Source organism: Panthera uncia (assembly GCF_023721935.1).
Source record: "Panthera uncia isolate 11264 chromosome A1 unlocalized genomic scaffold, Puncia_PCG_1.0 HiC_scaffold_17, whole genome shotgun sequence".
NCBI classification, from domain to species: Eukaryota; Metazoa; Chordata; class Mammalia; order Carnivora; family Felidae; genus Panthera; species Panthera uncia.
In genome coordinates this window covers 111445854-111468330 of record NW_026057577.1, presented here as the reverse complement: position 1 = coordinate 111468330, position 22477 = coordinate 111445854, and the positions used below count along the sequence as shown (strand labels likewise).

General features: G+C 47.1%; 2 protein-coding genes across 4 annotated transcripts in view; both read left to right on the top strand.

Annotated features, from left to right (window-relative positions):
* AFAP1L1 (actin filament associated protein 1 like 1) overlaps positions 1–18788 on the top strand; it is a 62276-nt gene extending 43488 nt beyond the window's left edge. The window contains exons 12-19 of the mRNA XM_049648037.1: positions 634–845; positions 3470–3615; positions 4239–4311; positions 6100–6211; positions 9561–9725; positions 12169–12347; positions 14813–14941; positions 16963–18788. Coding sequence (XP_049503994.1) covers positions 634–845; positions 3470–3615; positions 4239–4311; positions 6100–6211; positions 9561–9725; positions 12169–12347; positions 14813–14941; positions 16963–16986 — 1040 coding nt within the window. The 3' untranslated portion in view covers positions 16987–18788. The remainder of the gene's footprint in view (positions 1–633; positions 846–3469; positions 3616–4238; positions 4312–6099; positions 6212–9560; positions 9726–12168; positions 12348–14812; positions 14942–16962) is intronic.
* Positions 18789–21229: 2441 nt separating this feature from the next.
* Positions 21230–22477, top strand: part of GRPEL2 (GrpE like 2, mitochondrial) — a 12902-nt gene continuing 11654 nt past the window's right edge. For all 3 annotated transcript variants that reach the window (XR_007461456.1, XR_007461457.1, XM_049648052.1), the window contains exon 1: positions 21230–21513. Coding sequence is in view for 1 of the 3 variants with exons in the window: in XM_049648052.1 (XP_049504009.1) it covers positions 21437–21513 (77 nt within the window). In the remaining 2 variants the exon portion in view is untranslated. The remainder of the gene's footprint in view (positions 21514–22477) is intronic.

The window sequence follows — 22477 nt, the reverse complement described above, 5'->3', positions numbered from 1 at the left end:
ATGTACTGGAATCCAACAGAAAATTCTGTATTTTGGATATGCAGTAATATTCCATTAAACTTGAAAAAAATATTATAAAAGCACATGGCTATAAAGAAATATTTTGTAACCAGTGAATCAGGGCATGTTACTGGGGGAAAATTGATTGAAACCTAAAATGTTAAGAAGGAATTCTTAAACCTGTTGGTCACCAGCCCCTTCTCTTGGCTAGTTTTGTTCCCACATGCTGCCACCAGGTGTCAGCATCACCCATTATTTTCTGTCTCATTAATAGCTCTGGTATTTTGAGAGGAGGAAAGTTGTGTCTTTTATTCACCCATACAATAGTCCCTGCCCTTTTCACCAAACTCAGTGTGGTACAAAGGCTGTGTAGCAGTATGGGAACGTGAGTATCAATCCTCATTTCATGTAGGGAAATGAAACTCAGGAGAAGAGGGTACCGGAGGTCACAGGCCCAGAGAAAGTGAGCGGATCCTGGACCCACGAGGTTCCTTCTTCCAGCTAGAGAATGAGGATTGTCCGGCCACTTCGTCCACAGGATATAGACCCAGGAACCTGACTCAGAGCCCCCACCTTGGGTTTCCCCAGGGCCGGGTTGTCAGGAGGTCATACCCACTGGTCTCCCCCTCCCAGGCTATCTGAACGTGTTGGTGAACCAAGGCTGGAGGGAACGCTGGTGTCGTCTGAAATGCAACACCCTGTACTTCCACAAGGACCACACAGACCTGCGGACCCATGTGAATGCCATTACTCTCCATGGCTGTGAGGTGGCCCCAGGCTTTGGGCCCAGACATCCATTTGCCTTCAGGATTCTGCGCAACCGACAAGAGGTCGCCATCTTGGAGGTGAGAAGAGAGAATCCAGGAGGTTCTTGGTGGTGGCGGCTGAGAGGAGCTCTGGCCTGGGTGTGGGCTTTTGTTGGGGGTGGGGGGGCCTTGCTCCTGACATTACAGGGACTGAGGAAAAAGGAAAAGTAAGCCCAACTACTGCCAAGTGACCAAGAAGGAATACCAGTTAATATACAGCATGCCCACTTAAATTGGAATTTCAGATAAACAACAATGGTTGTAATACAGGTGTATCCCGTGCGATATTTGGGGTATACTTATACTGAAAAAGTATCTGTTGTTTATCTGAAATTCAAATTTGACAGAGCATTCTGCATTTCTATTTGCTATATCTGGAAAACTCTAGAACTAAGGCTTGTTTATTCACCCCTATCTTAAAATCCCAAGCCTAAGAAGCCCCTAGTCTGATTTAACCCGGATCTGATTCTGGAATCCCCTCTAAAACCTTCCCACCAGTGGCCATCCACCTCAGGTAAACCGCTGCCCTTCAAGGCAGCCTGCCCTTATCAAGCAGCTATGTATTTTTTTTTATTTCTTATTTTTATTTTTTTAATATAGTTTATTGCCAAGTTAGCTAACATACAGTGTATACAGTGTGCTCTTGGCTTCAGGAGTAGATTCCTATGATTCATCGCTTCCTTACAACACCCAGTGCTCATCCTGACAAGCACCCTCCTCAATGTCCATCACCCATTTTCCCCTCCCCCCCCCCCACCGCTCCCATCAACCCTCAGTTTGTTCTCTGCATTTAAGAATCTTTTCTCGGAGCACCTGGGTGGCTCAGTCAGTTGAGTGTCCGACTTCGGCTCAGGTCATGATTTCACGGTTCGTGAGTTCAAGCCCCGTGTCGGACTTTGCGCTGACAACTCAGAGCCTGGAGCCAGTTTCAGATTCTGTCTCCCTCTCGCTCTGCCTTGACCCTGCTTGTGCTCTGTCTCTCTGTCTCTAAAATAAATAAACATTAAAAAAAATTTTTTTTAATATTTTTAAAAAAAGAGTCTTTTCTCATAAATATGGAGAACAAACAGAGGGTTACTGGACGGGGTGTGGGAGGGGGGATGGTCTAAATGGGTAAGGAACATTAAGGAATCTACTCCTGAAATCATTGTTGCACTAGATGCTAACTAATTTGGATGTGAATAAAAAAAATGAAATTAAAAAAAGAGTCTCTTATGGTTTGCCTCCCTCTCTGTAACTATTTTCTCCCCTTCTCTTCCCCCGTGGTCTTCTGGTAAGTGTCTCAAATTCCACATACGAGTGAAAACATATGATATCTGTCTTTCTCTGACTGACTTATTTCACTTAGCATAATACCTTCCAGTTCCACCCACGTTGCTGCAAATGGCAGGATTTCATTCATTCTCATTGCCAAGTAGTATTCCATTGTATATAAAAACCACATCTTCTTTATCCATTCATCAGTTGATGGACATTTGAGCTCCTTCCATAATTTGGCTATTGTTGAAAGTGCAAGCAGCTGTGTTTTTAGAAAGATGGTCTCCATATTGAGTTGAAATCTTGAAGCTCTGTGAAGACAGGAATCATACCTGCTTCATATACTTTTGTTTTTCCAGAACCCAGCATGATGCCCAGCCCATACTAAGGCCTCTTTTGCTATTTGTTGAACAAATGGCTGAATGAAAATGTGATTTCATCCCACCCACTCATTGTTGTTCCCACCCCCTGGCACTCACCCTCCTCTCTGAGGTCCTGTAGAATGTGTTGAGTCTCTCTCTCTTCTGCATATCAGTCCTTTGGCTTTTTAGAATTTAAAATGTTAATGCTGAAGAAACATTAAAGAACTCCTCCCTCAGAGTACAAACAAGGAAACTGAGGCCTGGGTTCCCGGGTGCTTTATCCAAGGCTCCAAGGGGGTCATTAGCCTCTTGGTCTTATCTTAGAACCAAAACCCAGCCTCTGGACCTTGTTTTCTTTGCCCAGTACCCACTGCCTCACCCATTTCTTAAATTTCAAGATATATTGCCTCTGTCACTCAACTTTTACTTTTGAGAGGGTGAGATAGGTCTCTTTTGTCCCTTAAATTATACACAGAGCTTTCTGGCAAGAAGTGTGCCTCCTTTATTCAAGTTTAGCAGTCGTGTGCCAAGTTGATTTCATAATAATGCTCTTTAAATGAGAACTAACGGAGGGGGTTTGGTTACAGCAACTTCTTGGCAATTTTCCTGTATACAGTGCTACAAAAACATTGGCAATTATAAGAAAAAATTTTTTGATTGGGTTATGTGAGAAACAACCTCCTCTAGCAAAAAGTAAGTATTAAGAAAAAAACCAGGGAATGCCCAAATGCTGTTTTCACATCGAAATGGCTCTGAAGATAGTGGGGAGTGGGGGGAGGGGGGGTGGTGGCGGGCAGTGTGTCTTAGAGAGATGGTCAGGGAGGACTTCTCTGAGGAGGTTGCATTAGAGCCAAAACCTGAATAAAGAAAAGGTAAGGAGCCACTCGGGTTTCTGGATGTGTGTTGCAGGCCTGTTCCCTTTGGACCCGGAAGTACTGGGAACACAGCAGGTACTATACAAATATGGGTCCGGCTAAAGTGAGCAGGTAGCCTGAGGCCCTAACAGTACTGAAGTGCAATCAGCCTGTGCCTCCTTTTCCTCAGGCAAACTGCTCAGAGGACATGGGCCGCTGGCTTGGGCTGTTGCTGGCGGAGATGGGCTCCAAAGTCACCCCCGAGGCGCTGCACTATGACTACGTGGACGTGGAGACCTTAACCAGCATCGTCAGCGCAGGGCGCAACTCCTTCCTGTAAGGGTCGGCTCCCCGCAGCCTGCAGCAGCCTCTCAGAGCCTTTGAGCCCAGCTGTGGGCAGTGGGAGGGAAGGGAGGAAGAGCTGAGGAGGACGCCACTTCCTTGGGAGGTCAGAGGGGGGTGCCTTCCCCTTCCAGCAGGCAGGAGTGAGCTGGCTAACGGAGGTGGTCCAGGGTCAGGGGAAGCTGTGGATGGGATGAGCAGAAAAGCAGAGGCCCTTTGGGGTAATGATCTGGGCTCGGCTCTAAGCCACGGAACCATAGGTTCTCACACCCTCGGGCATCAGGCAGGCTCAGGGCTGGTGTATGTAACAGAAGAGCCGGGTTCCAGCCTCAACTCTCATGAGCAACAGCTTGGGGCGGTTGCTTGCCAGCTTGGATCCTGTTTTCTCGCTTAGAGAATGGAGGTGATGAATTACTTGCCTCTCGGGTGGTTGTGAGAATCACGTGGGTCCCTGCCTGCCAGGCCTTAATACAGCAACCGCCCAGTGCTGCCTGCCACGGTTGCCCTTACTAACCTTCCAACATCCATCGCAAGCTGCTGCCAGAATCGAACGAGAGTGGACAGGAAAGCACCGTAAGCCACAAAGTGCCATCATCATTGCACCTTACCTTTTCTAGGTATGCAAGATCCTGCCAGGATCAGTGGCCTGAACCCCGTGTGTATGATGATGTTCCTTATGAAAAGATACAGGTAGGGTCCCTTGGGAGTGCCTGGGAATGTGGCAAAGGCCACTGATCAGCTCTTTCTCTCTCTCTCTCTCTCTCTCTCTCTGTCTCTGTCACTGTGTCTTTTTATCTTTGCCTCACAGATGATTTTCATTTGCCCGGCAGCTGGAAGGGGAGGGAGGACCCTTCTTACCATAGATCATGGCTTCAGATAAGGAATCCTCAGCACAGGAGGCTGGGTAGTGCAACAGAAAGCTCCCCAGATCAGGAAGAGGAAAGGACTCTATATAATGCAAAGCACTATGCCGGTCTGAGCAAGGTGTTGGGCTCTCCAGCTGTTTACTGCTCTCCAGACTGATGGTGCTGACTCAGTGGGGCCTGGAGCGGGGGCACTAACTGGGTGGCCACTCCCATAGACCTTCATCTGTGGCATCCACAGTCTGGGCTTCAGCTTCCAGGATAGACTCTCCCTGTCTTGCTCACTAAATCAAGGAGAGGCCAGCTCGTTCATTTACAGCGAGGCCTCTGTAGCCATCACATGAACCACACTGCTTCTGGCAGCATGTCCCGTGTCTTTTCCTTCCACGGGAGAGCCAGACAGCCACATTCTGATCAGACACCGGTGGGCAGGTCAGGCCTCACGGCTAGGGGAGAAAGAGGGGATCCGGCTGCCAAGGAAAGCAGACATATCTGTGCGCCAGGACCCCTGCCCTAGACAGTGCTGGATGACACAGAGCTCTCACCTCTGAGACTCCCTTTTCTAGAAACTTCTCCAGCCATCCTCCTTCTACTTATATGGTCCTTCTTCAGATTCATATGAGCCAGTGGATGCAGCTTGAGATCTTCCTCAACTGCAAGAGCTCAGTAGCAAGACAGCTTAGTACCTAGGGGCATGAACTTTGGACTCAGGGCTGAATCCGGGTTACCTTGGGCTTCACTTCTCTGGTCCTCACTTGCTGGCTTCAGATGAATCCATAAAAGCCACCTGATTGAATCATTGCAAGGACTAGATGAAATACTGTATGGGCACCATGCCTACACATTGGAAGGTCTTACACCGAGTAAAGAGTACTGTTGTTATCAATATCATTATCATATTACATTATTATCGTATTCCATTCATGGTTCCCTGAGCTCTGACAGGGTTCTGAGTGCCCTTAATACTCTCATCATGCACAAAGGTATAGCCAGTTTATTAACTTATGTTCCTTCCACCATTGGCTGACGTCATCCATGACTTTTTATCTTCCCTGGGAACTCTATATTTAGCCATTTCGGAAAATTTCAGGGACACTTCCAAAGGATGTGAAGAGAGAAATATCTATGATAAATCAAATACGGGGGGGCGCCTGGGTGGTTCAGTCGGTTAAACGTCCGACTTCAGCTCAGGTCATGATCTCGCGGTCTGTGAGTTCGAGCCCCGCATCGGGCTCTGTGCTGACAGCTCAGAGCCTGGAGCCTGTTTCAGATTCTGCGTCTCCCTCTCTCTGACCCTCCCCCATTCATGCTCTGTCTCTCTCTGTCTCAAAAATAAATAAACGTTAAAAAAAATAAATAAATCAAATGTGGTCACCTACAGCCCTCTGAGACTTCCTGATTTCCTCTCAGCAGATATCCCAGTTTAAGGGAGCCTTCTGCTGCCCCCAACAGGAAGGGATGAGGATCAAATGATATATGCTAGTAGAAGTAGTCTATAAACTTGATCTCAGAGGTCCTGCAACGCTCACCCACCACACTTGGACCAGAACACACACCCGCATTGAGGGCCCTGAGCCTACCTGTACTTCAACTCTTTTCTCCACCTCCCATCCAGGACGAGGAGCCCAAGCGTCCCACTGGGGCCCAGGTGAAACGCCATGCCTCCTCCTGCAGTGAGAAGTCCCATCGCGTGGATCCGCAGGTCAAAGTCAAGCGCCATGCCTCCAGTGAGTCCCATGTGGGAGGGAGGAAAGGAAGGAAACAATCCACAGGGTAGGGGGTCTCAAATCGGATCCCTCCGGACATCAGGCAGGCAAATTAATGAGTGAAGTGAGATATAAGAAAATACCCTACCGTAAGAAAAATGACGGCACAAGCCAAGTGATGAAGGGCAGCTAGCAAGTGGCCTCAGAAGAGAAACGCTAGAGAATGGGGTGGGGGAAGACTGCAGGAAGCCGGAGAACTCAGGCTCCAGCTATAGGGCTGGCCACTACCCAGCTCCAGCCGGTGGCTCCCATACAGCCATGCCAACCTAGGTTTGTAGATTATTCAAGAGACCAGAAATCTAGCCATTATGTGAAATCCACTTATTTCTTAACACTAGCAATTAATTTTCAAAAATGTTAACATTAAATAAGGCTAAATATGTTTTTATGTTCCATTGTCTCTTATATATGTATGCACATATATGCACGTATAAAATTCATCCTCAGGCTCTGTCTGTTCCAAAGCTAACAATTTATAATTTCTGATCTGGGGTAACACGTGGAGAAATGAACTCCTCCAAATACCCTTCAGGCAGCTGCCTGGAAGGCACGGCTCACCTCTGTGTCCTAGCCCGGGCTCTGCCTGGCACCCCATAGAAGCTCCATGAATTGCCTGATTGCCACACAGCACAATAAAGGCTAAGTATGGCAGGCTATGGTAAATTCTCTTTGATTTCCAACACTGATCTCTGCTCCTGTGTGATTTATGAGCAGGCCAGCTTCCTGTAGGACAGCACGTTCCAAGAGTCTTTTATTTATTGCTTTATAGTTCTGCCCCCTGCACCTGATCACAGTCAAGTTCTATCCCTTGCTTTTTGAAGATTAATTTTTTAAATACTTTTCTTTAGATCTCCATTTCATGAATATAGACAATCTCTTCTGGGGGTCAGGAGAGCTATATTCCATTCCCCACTTGATCGTTTAATTACTGCGTAACTTTGGAAAAGTCCCTTCCCCTCTCTGGGTCTGAGTTTTCCCACCGAACAATCAGACGGTTGTTGTGTAACATTCCTGACGCTCTACTGTCATTGGCACTGGAAATATGGGCCTTTATGGAATGTCCTTTTTAATTTTTTTTAATGTTTATTTATTTTTGAGAGAGAGAGAGAGACAGAACGCAAGCGGGGGAAGGACACAGAGAGAGGGAGACACAGAATCCAAAGCAGGCTCCAGGCTCTGAGCTGTCAGCACAGAGCCTGACACAGGGCTCAAACTCACAAACCACGAGATTGTAACCTGAGCTGCAATCGGACGCTTCACCGACTGAGCCACCAGGCGCCCCTGGACTGCCCATTTTAAAATGGAAAAGTAGGGGCGCCTGGCTGGCTCAGTCAGAGCAGTGACTCTTGATGTCGGAGTCATGAGTTTGAGCCCCACGTTGGGTGTAGAGATTACTTAAATACATAAAACTTAAAAACGAATTTTTAAATACATGAAAATAAAATGGAAAAGTAAACTGAAATAGGCATGTAAGACTAAAGAAATCACAAAACGTTAAAAAACAACAACAAAGATAACAAAACACAGGTTCTTCAAATCAAATGTTATATTTAAGTCCAGGTTATCAGAGATATAGAAGGGGAGCTGCTCTGGTTGGAGCTGGGCCACCCGCTGGCCCCCGCTTTGCCCCTGCAGCAGCCTGGTAGCCGTCACTGTGAAATCACAGGGCTCCTCAAACTACAGATCTAGTCCAACAGTGTGTCTCAGATGAAACAGCTGAAGAACATTAAAGAGAAGGGTCTTGCCCAAGGTCATGTATTAGCTACCGATTACTGGGTAATAAATTACCCAAAATTTACTAGCTCCAAAAGTAAACATGAGTCACGTCACAGTTTCTGTGGGTCAGGAATCCTGGAACAGCTTCATTAGGCAGTTCTGGCTTGGGATCTCTTGTGAGGTTGCTCAATCTGTTCAGTGTAAATGACTGTTTTCCTCTGTATTTGTGTCCTTCCAACTCTGGAGATGTTGAGGTACTATTTATTTTATAAAATATTGGGAATAACAGATGGTGGTTGGGGATTTTAAGGTCCTTATCTGATACAACACTGACACCATTTTGCTGGTCTACCCATTTATTTTTATTTCCCAGTCTATCGAATCCAAAAGTCTGGGAGAAAACTCCCCTGGGATGCCATTGTGTATCTGGCAAGTTGGGGGAAGTATGGGTCCCCTTCTCTGCCCTCCATGCTTTATTTGTGATCAGGGCCATTGTGACAGGAATTGAATTTTGCATGCATCACTGGGGGACCACTGCGATCCCTACAAGAGCTAGAGAGAAAAGACCCCCAATTATTAGTAACCATGGGAATCGCTCCAAACTCCACACCCACCAACTTAAAAGGGCTGTGTGTGACTGTCTGAAGCAAAAAAATAAATAAAAATTTCCCTGAGAGGTTAGACTATGGCATCACTCCAGCTAGAGCAGTAAATGCATGACACGGACCCTGGAGTTCGACCCTTTGGGCTCAAACTGGGCTCTGCCATCATTAACAGTGAGACCTAACATCTCGGTGCCTCAGTTTCCCCACCAACAAAATAAAGCTAATAATAGTAAGTTTTTATGTAGATTAAATGGAAATGCATGTCAATGGCTTAGCATATAATAAATGCTCGATAAATTTTTGCCATAATTATTTGTTATTGTCCACCATAATGTAGAGCCTCCAACAGACTCCTGGGGCCCCTCGCTCCCCCAACCCATTTTTCAGGAATAAAATGGGCAATGCCTGACTTTAGCCCAACTCCTTGATTTTCTATGGATCTGAGTTATATGTACCTGTCTCCTTATCTTACATATATCTGAGAATTGACTGTAAAACGCCCTTTTAAAGCTAAAGTGTGTTATACATCACAAAAATTTGTTTCTTATCATCATCTAACATTTACTAGGCACTTCTACAGATACTGTACTAAGTATTTTTCATGAACTATCTCATTCAAAACTTAGCACAATGCTAAGAGGCCAATTTGATCAATATCCACATTTACAGATGCAGAAACTAAGGCCCAGGGCATGGCACAAAACACCACTGTTCACTTTTGCCCTAAAGTCACACAACTAGTAAAGGGCAAAAGAGAACACAAACCTCGGTCTGCCTCATTCCAAAGGCCCTGTTCCTAGTCTCTGTGCTCTCCTGCCTCCCTTTTGCTCCTATTTCCTTGGAGGATTCACACCAAATTTATCTTTTTAGATCTAAATATTCCCATTTTACAGATGGAGAAGTTGGGGCTGAGAAAGACACCAAGGTCACCCAGGTACCCTTACCAGAGGTCAGGAATGGGGGCCTTTTCCTGTCTTCTATCTCTGCAGGTGCCAATCAATACAAGTACGGTAAGAACCGAGCTGAGGAAGATGCCCGGAGGTACCTGGTAGAAAAAGAGAGGCTGGAAAAAGAGAAGGAGACAATCCGGACAGAGCTGATGGCACTGAGGCAGGAGAAGAGGGAGCTGAAGGAAGCCATTCGGAACAACCCAGGTACCTACATGGGTGCGTCCTGAGCATTCAAGGTGGGGGGTGGGGCTGGACCTTGACACCTCCCATGGCAGAGGTCACCTGGTTATCCAGGACAAGTGGGCTTCTCCTCCCATTCTTCCTCCTCCTTATCCTCCTTCCACCTCTTCCTCAACATCATCATCATCATCCTTCCTAATGAAAGTGCCATCAATTTAAGTGTCTATTTAAGGGCCAATTTAAGTGCCATCAATTTACTGATTTGGGGTAAGGGAATGAAGACGCATCACAAAAATGTGTACACTTAAGGTAGCAAAATTTGGTCTGACTTTAGAAATGTTAACACGTGACAACAGAGTGTGACTTAGAATCAAGGAAATAGGAGATACCGTTTTGAGCCTCACATTAATTCACTCATTCACGGATGTGCTGAACACCCAGCTGTGTGAGACACTGGCCCTGGTTCTGGGATTGATGGACAGAGACATGTTCCCAGGGTCCTCTTCGAAAATCCAGGGCCATAACCCCTGCAGACTCAGGCTGCTCTGGGCTCCTCTGCACCCCACTTTCCGCCGTTTCTTTTGAATTCTCCCTGTAGCTGTAGTTTGGCATAATTTCAGCCTGAGGTTGGTACACACATGCTTGAGAGAACAGAGGTCTTTGTCCTTTATAAAATATATCCAAGGTCACATAGCCCCATGAGAATCTGATGGGACCTATGGACCCTTTCATAAGGAGGGAACAAAACCCCACAATTCACAGTGTTACAGACAATTGCAGCAGCCAAGAGCTTATGCGCCCTCACAACTCACCCTTAGATTGCCTAAAAATCCATGAACCTAACTGAGAACTTCTAGCTTAAAGGTTAAGACTTCTGTGGAGCCAGGAACCAGAATCTGTGGAAGGAAGCATAGGAAAGCAGTGTGGTCTCAATATACAAAACTTTTTATTTTTTTTAATGTTTATTTATTTTGAGACTGAGACAGAGCTTGAGCAGGGGAGGGGCAGAGAGAGAGAGAGAGACACAGAATCCAAAGCAGGCTCCAGGCTCTGAGCTGTCAGCACAGAGCCTGTTGAGGGGCTCGAACTCACGAACCATGAGATCATGACCTGAGCTGAAGTCGGCCACTTAACTGACTGAGCCACCCAGGCGCCCCAATATACAAAACTTTCTAAGAGTCAAAACAAGAGTTTGGAGCAGGCTAACTGTCCTCCTTACTGTGCTCAACTTTTTTTTTCTGTAACCCATCACTTTGTAATATTAGATTATTTATTCTATTTATTATTTTAATGTATTGTTTATTCTCTCTCATACACACACACACACACAAATGTGAACTTCATAAAGGCAAACATTGCCTGTTTTGTTCACTGATATCCCAAGGGCAAGAACAGTGCCTGGTACGTAGTAAGCACTCGCTAAGTGTTTACTGAATAGATGGATGGATGAATGAATGAATGAATGGAAAGAATTCACCATTACTGGAAAATCCTCCAGTGCAGCCTCCTATTTGTCTCAGAGCAAAGAATGAATGGAGCTAACGTTTAAACCTGGTAAGGCCTACTGCAACTCTTGGCATGAAAAAGATACGAATACAGGGTTGCTACTTTAGACTGAATAAGCAGCAAACTGGAACCCCTGGTCAATGTAAAGCCCTGTGTTATAATTCAGTTACAGGTAAGAGAAACCAAAGTCAAATTGGCTTAGAAATGGAAAAAAAAAAAAAAATCAGGGTGCCTGGCTTGTTCGGTCAATAGAGCATGGGACTCTTGATCTCATGATCATGATTTCAAGCCCCATGTTGGGCATAGAACTTACAGAAAAGAAAAGAAAGAAAAGAAGAAAAGAAAAATGTAATTGGAAAACTGAGCGATCAAGTATAGCAAGGTCCAGATATTTAAATGATGTCACCAGGAAGCATATTTCTCTAATTCTTGCTTCTGCCTTCCTCCATGCTGATTTCACTGTGTGGCCTCATGGTGGCATAATGGCTGCACAGCTCTACCCCTCACCCAATCCTCCCAGCCACCCCAGCAGAGAGAACTTCTCTTCCCAGCAGACCCCACAAAAGCCTCAGGATTCCCTCTGATTAGACCAACTTTGATCTCTAAACCAATCAATGTGACCAGAAAATGGAATTATGATTATGGGCCAGATCTAGGTTATGTGCCAACCCCCTGAACTAAAAGTGAGGTCAGCACTATCCAAACTATAGGGAATGGGAGGAGAAGGTGGTTTTCCTGTGGAAAATCAGGGTTCCGTATCGAGAAGGTGGGGAAATGGGTACAGGGCAGGTAAAAACCACACAACCCCGCACGGAGCTAGCACCCCAGGCCGGAAGTCCATCTCTTAATGGGGACAAAGGGCTGGGAAAGCCACAGGGCAGACTAGAAGCAGAGGCCCTGCCGAAGCCCCTGATGCTTCAAGCCAGGCTCAGCCGTTTCTCACTGATGTCTTTGGACCCAGGAGCGAAGTTAAAGGTCCTGGAGGAGGCCGTGGCCACCCTGGAAGCTGAGTGTCGGGCAAAGGAGGAGCTACGGATTGACCTGGAGCTGCGGCTGGTGGCCGTGAAGGAGCGCTTGCAGCAGTCCCTGGCGGGAGGCCCGGCCCTGGGGCTCTCTGTGAGCGGCAAGACCAAGAGTGGGGTGAGTGTGTGCCCTTCTGTGCCAGGGGCAGCTGCTCCCTAACACCCTCACATGCTATAGATCTTCAGGATCATTCTTTGTGGGTAGGAGTTAGGCTCAATTACAGATGGGAAAATGGAGGCTCAAAGCGGAGGGAAGGTGCCAGAAGACCCGATCCCAAAGAGGAGGTGGCACGGCTAGGGAGGGGGCTCCTGGAGCAAGTTCAGGCCTATCTGCCATTTGACTTTTTATCCTGAGTGTGATCTTAGAAGTAGCCTTTGGGTTATTGATAATTATAGCTATGATACATTGAAGAAGAGCAAACTTGTGTTGAACAGTAACATAGGCCAGTATAGCATTTGAACCTGCGTGACCTCATCATCTTCACAGCAGTCCTGTGACGTAGTGCTATGTGTATTTGTGCCATTGGATGTACAAGGAAACTGAGGTCAGCAATGTCAAATGACTTACTCAAGGTCACTCAGTTAAGTGGGAGACAGGATTCCCAATCCAGGAAGTCTGACGCGGAGCCCTGTATTAGCCACGGTACACGTGCCCTCTCTCAGGGTCCCCAGGGTACGGGGCCGTCCTCAGGGGTTTGCATCCATTATCTCCAGCACTCCGGGCAACCCTGCAAGGCAGATACTCTGACCCTGAATGAGACTTCCTCAGGGAGAACGTGGCTGCCCTGGGTCTCCATCACTACTGACGTTTAGGGCCAGTAATTCTTTTTATAGGGGACTGCCATATGCATCGTAAGATGTTTAGAAGCATCCCTAGCCTCTGCCCACTAGACGCCAGTAGCTCCACACCCAGCTGACAACCAGAAATGTCTCCAGAAATTACCAAGTGTCCCCCGGAAGGGCAAAACTGCCCCCATTTAGGAACCGCTGGTCTAAAGTACCAGTGGGCTCATCTGTTATCCTTTCCCATAGCACTTAGCCACAATGTGCGTATACATATTATATGGATATGTGTGTGTGTGTGTGTGTGTGTGTGTGTGTCTTGTCTAATGTCTGTCTCCCCCCACGGGATTGTATTTTTATTAAAAAAAAATTGGACTATGGCTGTTTTGTCCTTATAGCCTTAGCCCTTTAGAGTCTGAAAAACAGTAGGAGGGCCACAAATGTTTGACGAATGAGTAAATGTTACGCCTGGTTTCAGACAAGGAAATTGAGATGCAGAGAGACTTGTCTAAGTCTGAGCTGTCACTGGGGACGGTGTTCTCACTGTTGTTGTCTGAAGCCACGCTGTCTGCCCCTGTGCTTCCTCTCTGTGGGACTTTCCAACCTCATTTCCAGATGAAGAGCTCAGAGGACAAAGACAAACTCACTGAGGCCCGGTGGGAGAGCTAGAAGTGGTTCACTCATCCCAGCTGCTTCCTCCCACTAGTGTGCCCTGAAATTCACTTCCCAGGGGGCTTTTCCACTACTTTTGAGCCTTTGTTTAAAAAATTTTTACTTATTATTTTTTTTGAGAGAGAGAGAGAGAGCAAACAGGGGAGGGGCAGAGGGAGGGAGGGAGGGAGAGAGAGAGAGAGAGAGAGAGAGAGAGAGAGAGAGAGAGAAGCTTAAGCAGGCCGCACACCCAGCACAGAGCCTGACACAGGCCCGACCCCACAACCATGAGATCATGACCTGGGCCAAAAACAAGAGTTGGACGCTTAACCGACTGAGCCACCCAGGTGCCCCTACTTTTGATCCTTTTGATGGTCTTTGGAGATAAAGAGAAGTCTTCTCTCAATTCCCTGCAGGCTTAGCTGTTAATATGTCACTCTTAAGGAACCACATCGTAGTAAGGTACTAAGCAACTATCTGGAAGATTTAAGAGGTGACAGCACTCTAGAAGATGAGAACGAGGGCCACCCGCCTGGGCGGTTCAGTAGGTTGGGCGGCTGACTCTTGATTTCAGCTCAGGTCACGATGTCACAGATCGCAAGATCGAGCCCACACTGGGCTCTGCGCTGATAGCACAGGACCTGCTTGGGATTCTCTCTCCCTCTCTCTGCCCCTCCCCCACTCTCACACGTGCACCCGCGCACACTCTCTCTCAAGATAAACAAACATTAAAACAAACCAACAAAATGGGAAGGAATGCAGGGCAGAGGTTAAGAGAGAGGGCTGTAGGGTCCGAATCCTGGCCCTCCCACTTGCCAGCTATGTGACCTCGGGCAGTGACCCGACCTTGCCATTTCCCTTATCTGTAAAATAGTTTGACCGATACTAGCGTCTAGTTCATAGGTTTGGAAAGGCTAGAGGAGCTAATCCACGCAATGCCTGGTACATCGTGAGGGCTCAGTAGTTCTAGACGTCATTCCCTTTATTCCGAGGCCCTCAAGCGTCTTCCTCCCCTCACCCTGTTTGGTGCCGGCATGTCTGTGCTATTTGCACGTTTGCAAATACTCTATTTGCGTTCTTTAGAGGGCAAGCCAGGTGTGGGTAGCCACCCTAGACCTCACCTATGTAACTGCTTCTTGTCACCAACAGGAAACTGCGCATAAAGCCCAGAACAGTGCCTCAGAGCAACCTCTCCCTGTCAACTGTATTTCTGAGCTGAGGAAGAGAAGCCCATCCATCGTAACCTCTAACCAAGGAAGGGTGCTACAGAAAGCCAAGGTATAGCAAGCAATAGCTCAGCTAATTAAAATTCAGACACCGGGCAGCCTTCCGATGGAACCTCACCAAAAGCCAAAACATCATCTAGTTAGAAAGGCGGAGAAATGCCAGCACATCCACGCAAACTCAGGAAGTTTGCTCTGAGAAGGTCCTCAAATCTCGTTCGGTCCCTATTGACTCATTCTTAACACACAGTTCTAACAAGCTCAGTTTTCTGGTTTCTGAGCCTCCAGTGGGTTTGGGGACAGGAAAGGCCCTGTTTCATAGGTGAGGAAACCGATGAGCAGGAAGTGAAGAGACCTGTCCAAGGTTATGCAGGGCATCATTGCAAGAGCTGGGCTGCCAACCCACCTCTTCCAATTCCAAGTCCAGGGCTCCCTCCATGATACTGGCCCACAGTCTGATCATCTTGGGGCCAGCTGTGCTACAGAACTTTTTGGATTTTAGAAAGGTAATACGGTACACAGACTGAGTATGATGAAAAACTCTAACAAATTCTCAGGAGGTCCCCTGTAAGCAAACACGTTAAAAATTTTACAAGGCACATGAATCTTCACCCCCTGTAGAATAAATAGGTTATAAACAGCCTCATATCAGTTCAGGTCAGGTTTTGCCACCAGTTGAGTTTGTGCCCAAACACTTTAGAAAAATTTTGGTTTTAGGGATTTCTGGATTTCAGAACTGGGCATAAGAAATTGTGGACTTGAAAATCAAACACCCAAGCATTAGGACATAAGATTAGAGAAGTAACCAGCCAGAGGCGAGATCATCTAGGCTAGATATCAGTAAACTTTTGCTATAAAGATCCGGATGGTAAATATATGAGAGCCTGTGGACCACAGAGTTTCTTCCAAAATGACTCAGCTCTGCTGTTATAGCAGGAAAGTAGCCACAGACAACATGTAAACAAGATGGACATGGCCGTGTCCCAGGAAAACTTTATTTATGGACACTGAGGTTTGAACTTCATAAAATTTTCACATGTCAAGAAAAACCGTTACTGTTTTTATTTTTTATTTTTTTCCGCACATTTAAAAATGTGAAAACCATTCTTAAGCTGATGGGTGCTACAAAAACACGCAGCGGGCCAGACATGGCCTGTGGGCCAGTTCGCTTCCCTTTGACCCTTGTAAGCCATGGAAAGAACTGTGAATTTTGTTTTAACATTCTGAAAGTCACTGGCAAGTTCCGGGCAAAAAATTTTTGGAGACCAATTACGTATTTAAAAGACCGTTCTGGAACAATGGTGAGAACTGATAAGGGGACAAGAGAGACCTAGATGAGAGATGAGAAAGGTTTGGTGGGGGTGATTTGAAGTGGATGGCTTTGGAGGTAGAGACGAAGGATTTCCTGGTGAGGATGTGGAGGATGAGGAAAAGAAAGGAATTAAGGGTGATTATTCCCGTCATTGCCCTCGGCAACTGCGGTGTAGATGGTGAACACTGGGGGAAGAGCAGGGTGGGATCTGGGAATCTTCCTAGCAAGAATGTTCGAACCATCCCTGTGAACCCTGGTTCACACCATCACCTCCAGAGCTGGCTGAAAATCCTTTTGCATCATTTAGGGGTAAAAAGCCATTCACTATTGGCCAAGACATCAGTATCCCTCTCAGATGAACCCCTACACAGCTCCAGGGGAAAGAATGGAGCCCTGCGAGCCCCCTGCCTTCACCCTTCCTTACCAAACTGCTTTGGTTTCTCTCTCATCAGCCTCCTCCTCCACACCAAGGTCCGGTGGAACAGCATTAGAGTCAAAAGTTGTCCCCATTCTCCTCTCTATGGGCCTCAGTTTCCTTGTCTGAGAAAGACAAACTTTGTGATATTTGGGCCCCCCTGAAGATGAGCCCCAGTGTGGAGAAATGACTTACCCAAGGCTACAGAGCGCGAGTGAGACTAGGACCCATGGCTCTCTAATCTGGTCCGCGGAGATCTTTATATAATTAGGTGCAGTAGAATGTTTTTATCCTGCAAGTCACATAGAACATTCAGCAAACTGATTTGTCTTGTCTTTCTGTCCTTCAGGAATGGGAAATGAAGAAGACCTAGAAAGAGGGTGAAGATTTCATTCCTAAGGAAATACAAGATTGCATTGGAAACACTTTTTTCACCAGGAGATGCCAAAAGACTCGAAGTAGCCCCCCACTCTCCAGGGCACCCAAAAGACCAGCGTTTATCGTCTGCATGATTCTAGGGGATATGGGGAGGGAAGAAGTAGAAGGGAAGAGGGACACGGAGAGTGTCCTTATAACTTCACAGAGGGTGGAAAACGGGTGGAGGGAGACAGAAATCCGCACGGTTACAAAGGTTTTGTGAAACGTCTTTGCCCTCTCTTCCGAAGAAGGAACGAAAGCACACGTGAATAAGTCCCATTCTCAGCATCCCATTCCCAGGCCTCAGGGCAAAGGAAGACAGTGCTGAAGCCGGTGGTACAGCACAGAGACAAGACTTGATCAGCTGATCACACATGGGCCTACTGGATTCATGCTGGGCATTGCCGACAACCACTGGACAACATAAATAGGCCGAACTATGAATAGAATTTCCCTGCCTACGTAAAGGTGGACGAAAGCTATAGACGACATGCAAATTCTGCACTCAGCCCTTTTGTGCCTTACAACCAGGCAGATGCAGCTACCAGAACCCCACAGTGGAGTGGTTTTCATATTAGAGATCGGATATGCAGCAGGCAAGGGGAGGTTCAGCAGCTGACTTACTTTGTGCTCTTAGCGAGAGTGATGGGAACATTGGTTTCTAACGTCCCCAGGATGCTGCAGGCATTGTAGGGTGGGGCCATTTGTGGTCGGTCAAGTCCTTTACCTACTTCATGTGACACTCAGGCTCCAGGAGCAATGGTTAGAAATCCAAGTGATGCTCTTTATGTCTTTATCCTTATTTTGCACTTGGAGGCTCTCCCTGGTCTGCCCTTCCTTATCTGTTTATCAAGTAAAATCATCAGGGAGAATCAGAGGACAGTGGTTTACTTCTGCCATAGTGCCTTTTACTTACACTTGATACTTTTATGGGGAAGCAAGGACCTCAAGTCTGGGGCAGTCTCCTTGCTGTGCCACTCGCTACCTTCTCAACACTATAGGCGCTATTGAGGTCTTTACATTTCCTTCCAAAAACAGATAAGACCAGTTAACTGTTAAGAGCTCCAAGTTTAGCTCAAGGAGAGAGAAGGGAAATCCCAGAACAGCCTTTGGACACTTTGATGGAGGTCTCACACACTTTACCCTACCTAGGGCTCTACAAACGTGTGCCTTATCCAAACTTTACCACCCTTGGAGACAGCCAGGAACCAGAATAGGGAAAATAACTCTGACCAAAATCATCCAGCTGGCCAGTGGCAAAGCATAAGGCTTAGGGCTTATGAGCCTGGATCTACACAGGGTTGGGTTTGAGCCCTGCCTCTGCCACTGACCAGCTGGTGACTCTGGGAAAGTCACTCGCCCTCTCTGATTCTTGTTTTCTTTACCTGTGAAACCCAGGTTAATGGTTCTATTTTCCTCCCAGGACTATTGGGGAGATTCAATGAGATAATACATGGGAAGCATTTTGCATACTGTCTGAGAAACAAGAAATCCTCAGTCAATAATGGCTTTCATTATTAGCTAGATAACAAATGTCTGACTAAAAATTCTGCGTTCTTTCTACTGAAGAAATGATGTGTATATGGTTATTACAGCCACCAAAAAGCTAAAAGGCAACTAATCCATAACTGACAGTTTGCATCCAGATTCCACTTAAATATCTTCAACGAGAAAGGAGCTCACATCATCTGGATTGTTAATGTTCTTTTTTAAAATGTGGATCCTGGAATGACACCAAATACTCCAATTACATCCTCAGTGTGTCCTCAGTGTGTTATTTTGGGGTTGAGCATCTTTTCCCACTGATAGATCTTGCGACTTGTTGGGGGGGGGGGGAACACCACAGAATTAATAATAAGCATTTATCGAGTACTCCATGCATCAGGTACTGTGTCAGCCAAGGCCAGCTTCACGGGCACACAACCGGTGCAGTCACAAAGATGAGTAGAGCCCTGAGTTTGGTTTAAGGCGCTGCTGTTGCCCTCTTAATAATTTTTTTTAATGTTTATTTTTGAGAGAGAGAGAGAGAGCGTGAGCGGGGGAGGAACAGAGAGGAGGGAAACACAGAATCCAAAGCAGGCTCCAGGCTCTGCGCAGTCAGCAGAGAGCCCAGTGCAGGTCTCAAACAAATGGACCGTGAGATCATGACCTGAGCTGAAGACCGACACTTAGCCGACTGAGCCACCCAGGTGCCCCTTTTGCCCTTTAAATTATGTAGCCAGTCCTGGCGCTACCTGATCACTTTTCCAGGCATTATCCCTTTAGTTTGCACTAAAACTCTGTGCGACAGTTTCTGGCATCCCAGTTTTCACAGGTGGGGAAAGTGAAGCCCAGAGGGGTTATGTCACTTGCAGGAGCGCACGGCTGGGAGGTGCTGGAGCCAGCAACCCTTCCTCTGAGTTCCAAGGTTCTATTTCCTTCATGTCTTACCCCCCCCCAGCCCCCCACCCCCGAACTGCAGCATTCAGAAGCACACTAGCGCTTAATACCTAGATGAACGAATGGACGCACGTATGCAGCCTTGATGTTAAGTCAATCAGCTAAGAGAGTGCAAACAAAATGGCTAAAGCACAGAGGCCAGTCCTTGTCTGTGAAAATGCCTCGTTTTGTTTTTTTCAAGGTATAGGCTCACGGCTCTAGGGTGGAGCTGAAGCTCCATCCTTCCCGACCCTGCCCCAAGTGTGGGGACTATCAGATTTCTGACGTCCCTGGATCAGTCGGGGACCCTGAGCAGGTGTACCAACCTCTCGGAGCCTCAGTTTTCTCAAATGTAAAGGGGATCATAATCCCTTCTGCACCCATGCTGCTCTTCTCCTGAGACGAAAAGGAGACATAAGGTATTGGTTACAACACATTTGAGTTGGGCCTTGGATAGAATATAAAGATGCAAAAGTCTCCAGCTCTGTCCTCAAGGAACTTGCAGACCAGGAGAGAGAAAATCTGACCCAAATAGCTGCAGTACAAGTAAACCATGTTATGGTGAAGACTTAGAATGAGGACACACCTCCCATTCCTTAAATAATGTTGTTGTTGTTGTTTTTACCTTGGGGACTGTGCAGTAACTAGTCTAGCAAGTCCAAGTGCCCTCAACCCCAATCACCAGTCTATCTTGTCAATTTTCCATATTAAATTTCTCTCAAATTCTTCCACTTCTTCCTATCTCCACTGACACCAACAATTCATTCATTCAACAAACACCTGGTATGAACCTACCATGTACACCTACTGTACTAGACAGATGTCAGAAATCACAGCTGTGGACCCTCATGAAGCTCAAACTCTAGTTGGGAGAACAGAAAGAAAACAAATGAAATACTAATATGGAAACAAAAACGTGCCCAACACACCTAAAAGAGTAGCTACTTCAGATAGGGTGGTTACAAAGGTCTATTAAGGAGTCCCCAGGACAAAATAGAGCCCTCCCTTGAATGGACTAGTCCAACAGCTTGTCTCCCTACTTCTCTGCTTAGATCCAGCAATCTGTCATACGGGAGTCAAGGCCCCCCGTTACACATGTAAAGGTTTTGTAACATGTCCCCACTGCAATCAGAGTAAGACTCAAGTTCACATTCAACAAAAAAATTTTGAACTACACCAGGACACTGTTCCACCGTTCATTGGAAATAGACAAGATAATCTCTGCCCTAACGGAGCTCGCATTCTAGCGAAGGGAAATGAGAAAACGCATTTTAAAAACATAATAAAGTCAGAAAACAAGGGAATTGGAAGGGGAGAAAGCAGTAAGAGTGATGCGGGAGTCGGGCTCCAATTTTTTAAATCCCTCGCGTGATCTGTTCCGCTAATTGTGTTGTGTTGCCCCTCTTCCCTCCAATATTTCAGCGCATTACTCGCAATGTACTCTCCCTACTGACTGGGTCTTTGCAAAAGCTGTTTACCTCTACCTGAACCACCTTCCTCCTCTTTGCATCTACGCATCCTTCAGCTTTCAATTCAACTATTTTTCCCTCTGGGGGCAACTGCCCACACTCGGCCACATCATGTTCCAGGCTTCCGTGACACCACGCCCCTCACCTTTAAACACCGGTCATATTTTGACTTAATGCGTTTGCCTTCGTTTATTGTTTACAACTTTACGTAAGCCCCTTGAGGGTACAGCTGAGATCCCCCGTGTTCCCGGCGGATTTCTCGACGAACACGGAGCCTGAGTCCTACAACAGGAACCCACCCTACGCGCCCCACGCGCGGGGGACCGGAAATGTCGCGTTCCGTCGGGGACACCGGATGGACACGAGCACGGCGCACAAAGACAGCCGGAAGTGTGGCGTTCGCGACCCGGACCCTAGGCCGGGAGAGCCCGCGAAGGCTGCCGGGAAGAGTGGCATCTACGCATCTCGTCGTTTGGAGCAAGTGCGCTTGCGCTGCCTCCGTCAGCCGGGTTCGGGAATATGGCCGCGCGGTCAGTGTGGGCGGTCCGCCGGCTGGTGCAGCGCCTCCTGGCCTCGAGTGCCGCGTCCGAAGGCAGGTAAGCGAAGCAGGCCGCGAGTGGAGGGTTGAGGGTAGTGCGAGACGAGCGAGCTGGAAGGACGGTTGTGGGCTGGAAGGGCGCGAGCTGATCCACCAAGCTTCTCGGCTGCTCCGATCGGGCGCTCACGGCCCCATTCTACAGAGAAGGAAACTGAGGCACACAGTCGCGCCCTCTTGCCAGGCCAAGGAAGGTGGGAAGAGCGGAGGTCACGTTCCTCAGGGGTGGCAACTCTTCAGCCCCGAGCGTCGATTGAATCGGGGTTGTACCTTTCCCGGCCTTTACTCCCAACCTCCCCAGCCAGAGTGTCCGCTGTTAAATTGGAATTCTCCCCGTTGACTCCCTGTGTGCCTCTGGGCCAGTCCCTTCCCTATTATCCCGGCTACACTTCACCTGTCGGTAAAAGGAGGGCGTTGGACTTGGCCTCTCCAAACGGCCCTTCCACCTGCTCCCCGGAGTCTATGAAGTTCCATTTGCTGCTGCTTTTCACCATCGGCTGCGGCACCTTTTATCGATCACTTGTCATGCTGATTGTAGAACTCTATGGGTAGTTCTTTTTATTCTCCCGTTCAATCGAGAAAACTGAGGTTTAGAAAAGTTGAGTAACTTACCCAAACTCAAACACTCCATAATTGTGGAACCCAGCCCGAGATTCAGGGCTCTAGAATCTGCTCTTTTAATTAGTGAGCAGCGTTAATTCTCAGGAACGATTCCGTGTTTAACTGTTTCTTCCTGAGAAAGAATAAAAAAGAGTGAATTGGGGGATGGGTAAGGTTGGACTTCCTGAAGTGTAAATTAAGCCGCGGGGTCTCCGGGAATTTCACGTAACTATTTGTCACCTTTTTATCTTAACACACCTGACCTAGCTAGCACCCTGCCCTAGCACCCGGGTGTGAGGTTGAATTCAAGGTTTCCGGCTTGTTTTTTTTTTTTTTTTTTTTTTTTTTTTTTTTTTTTTTTTTTT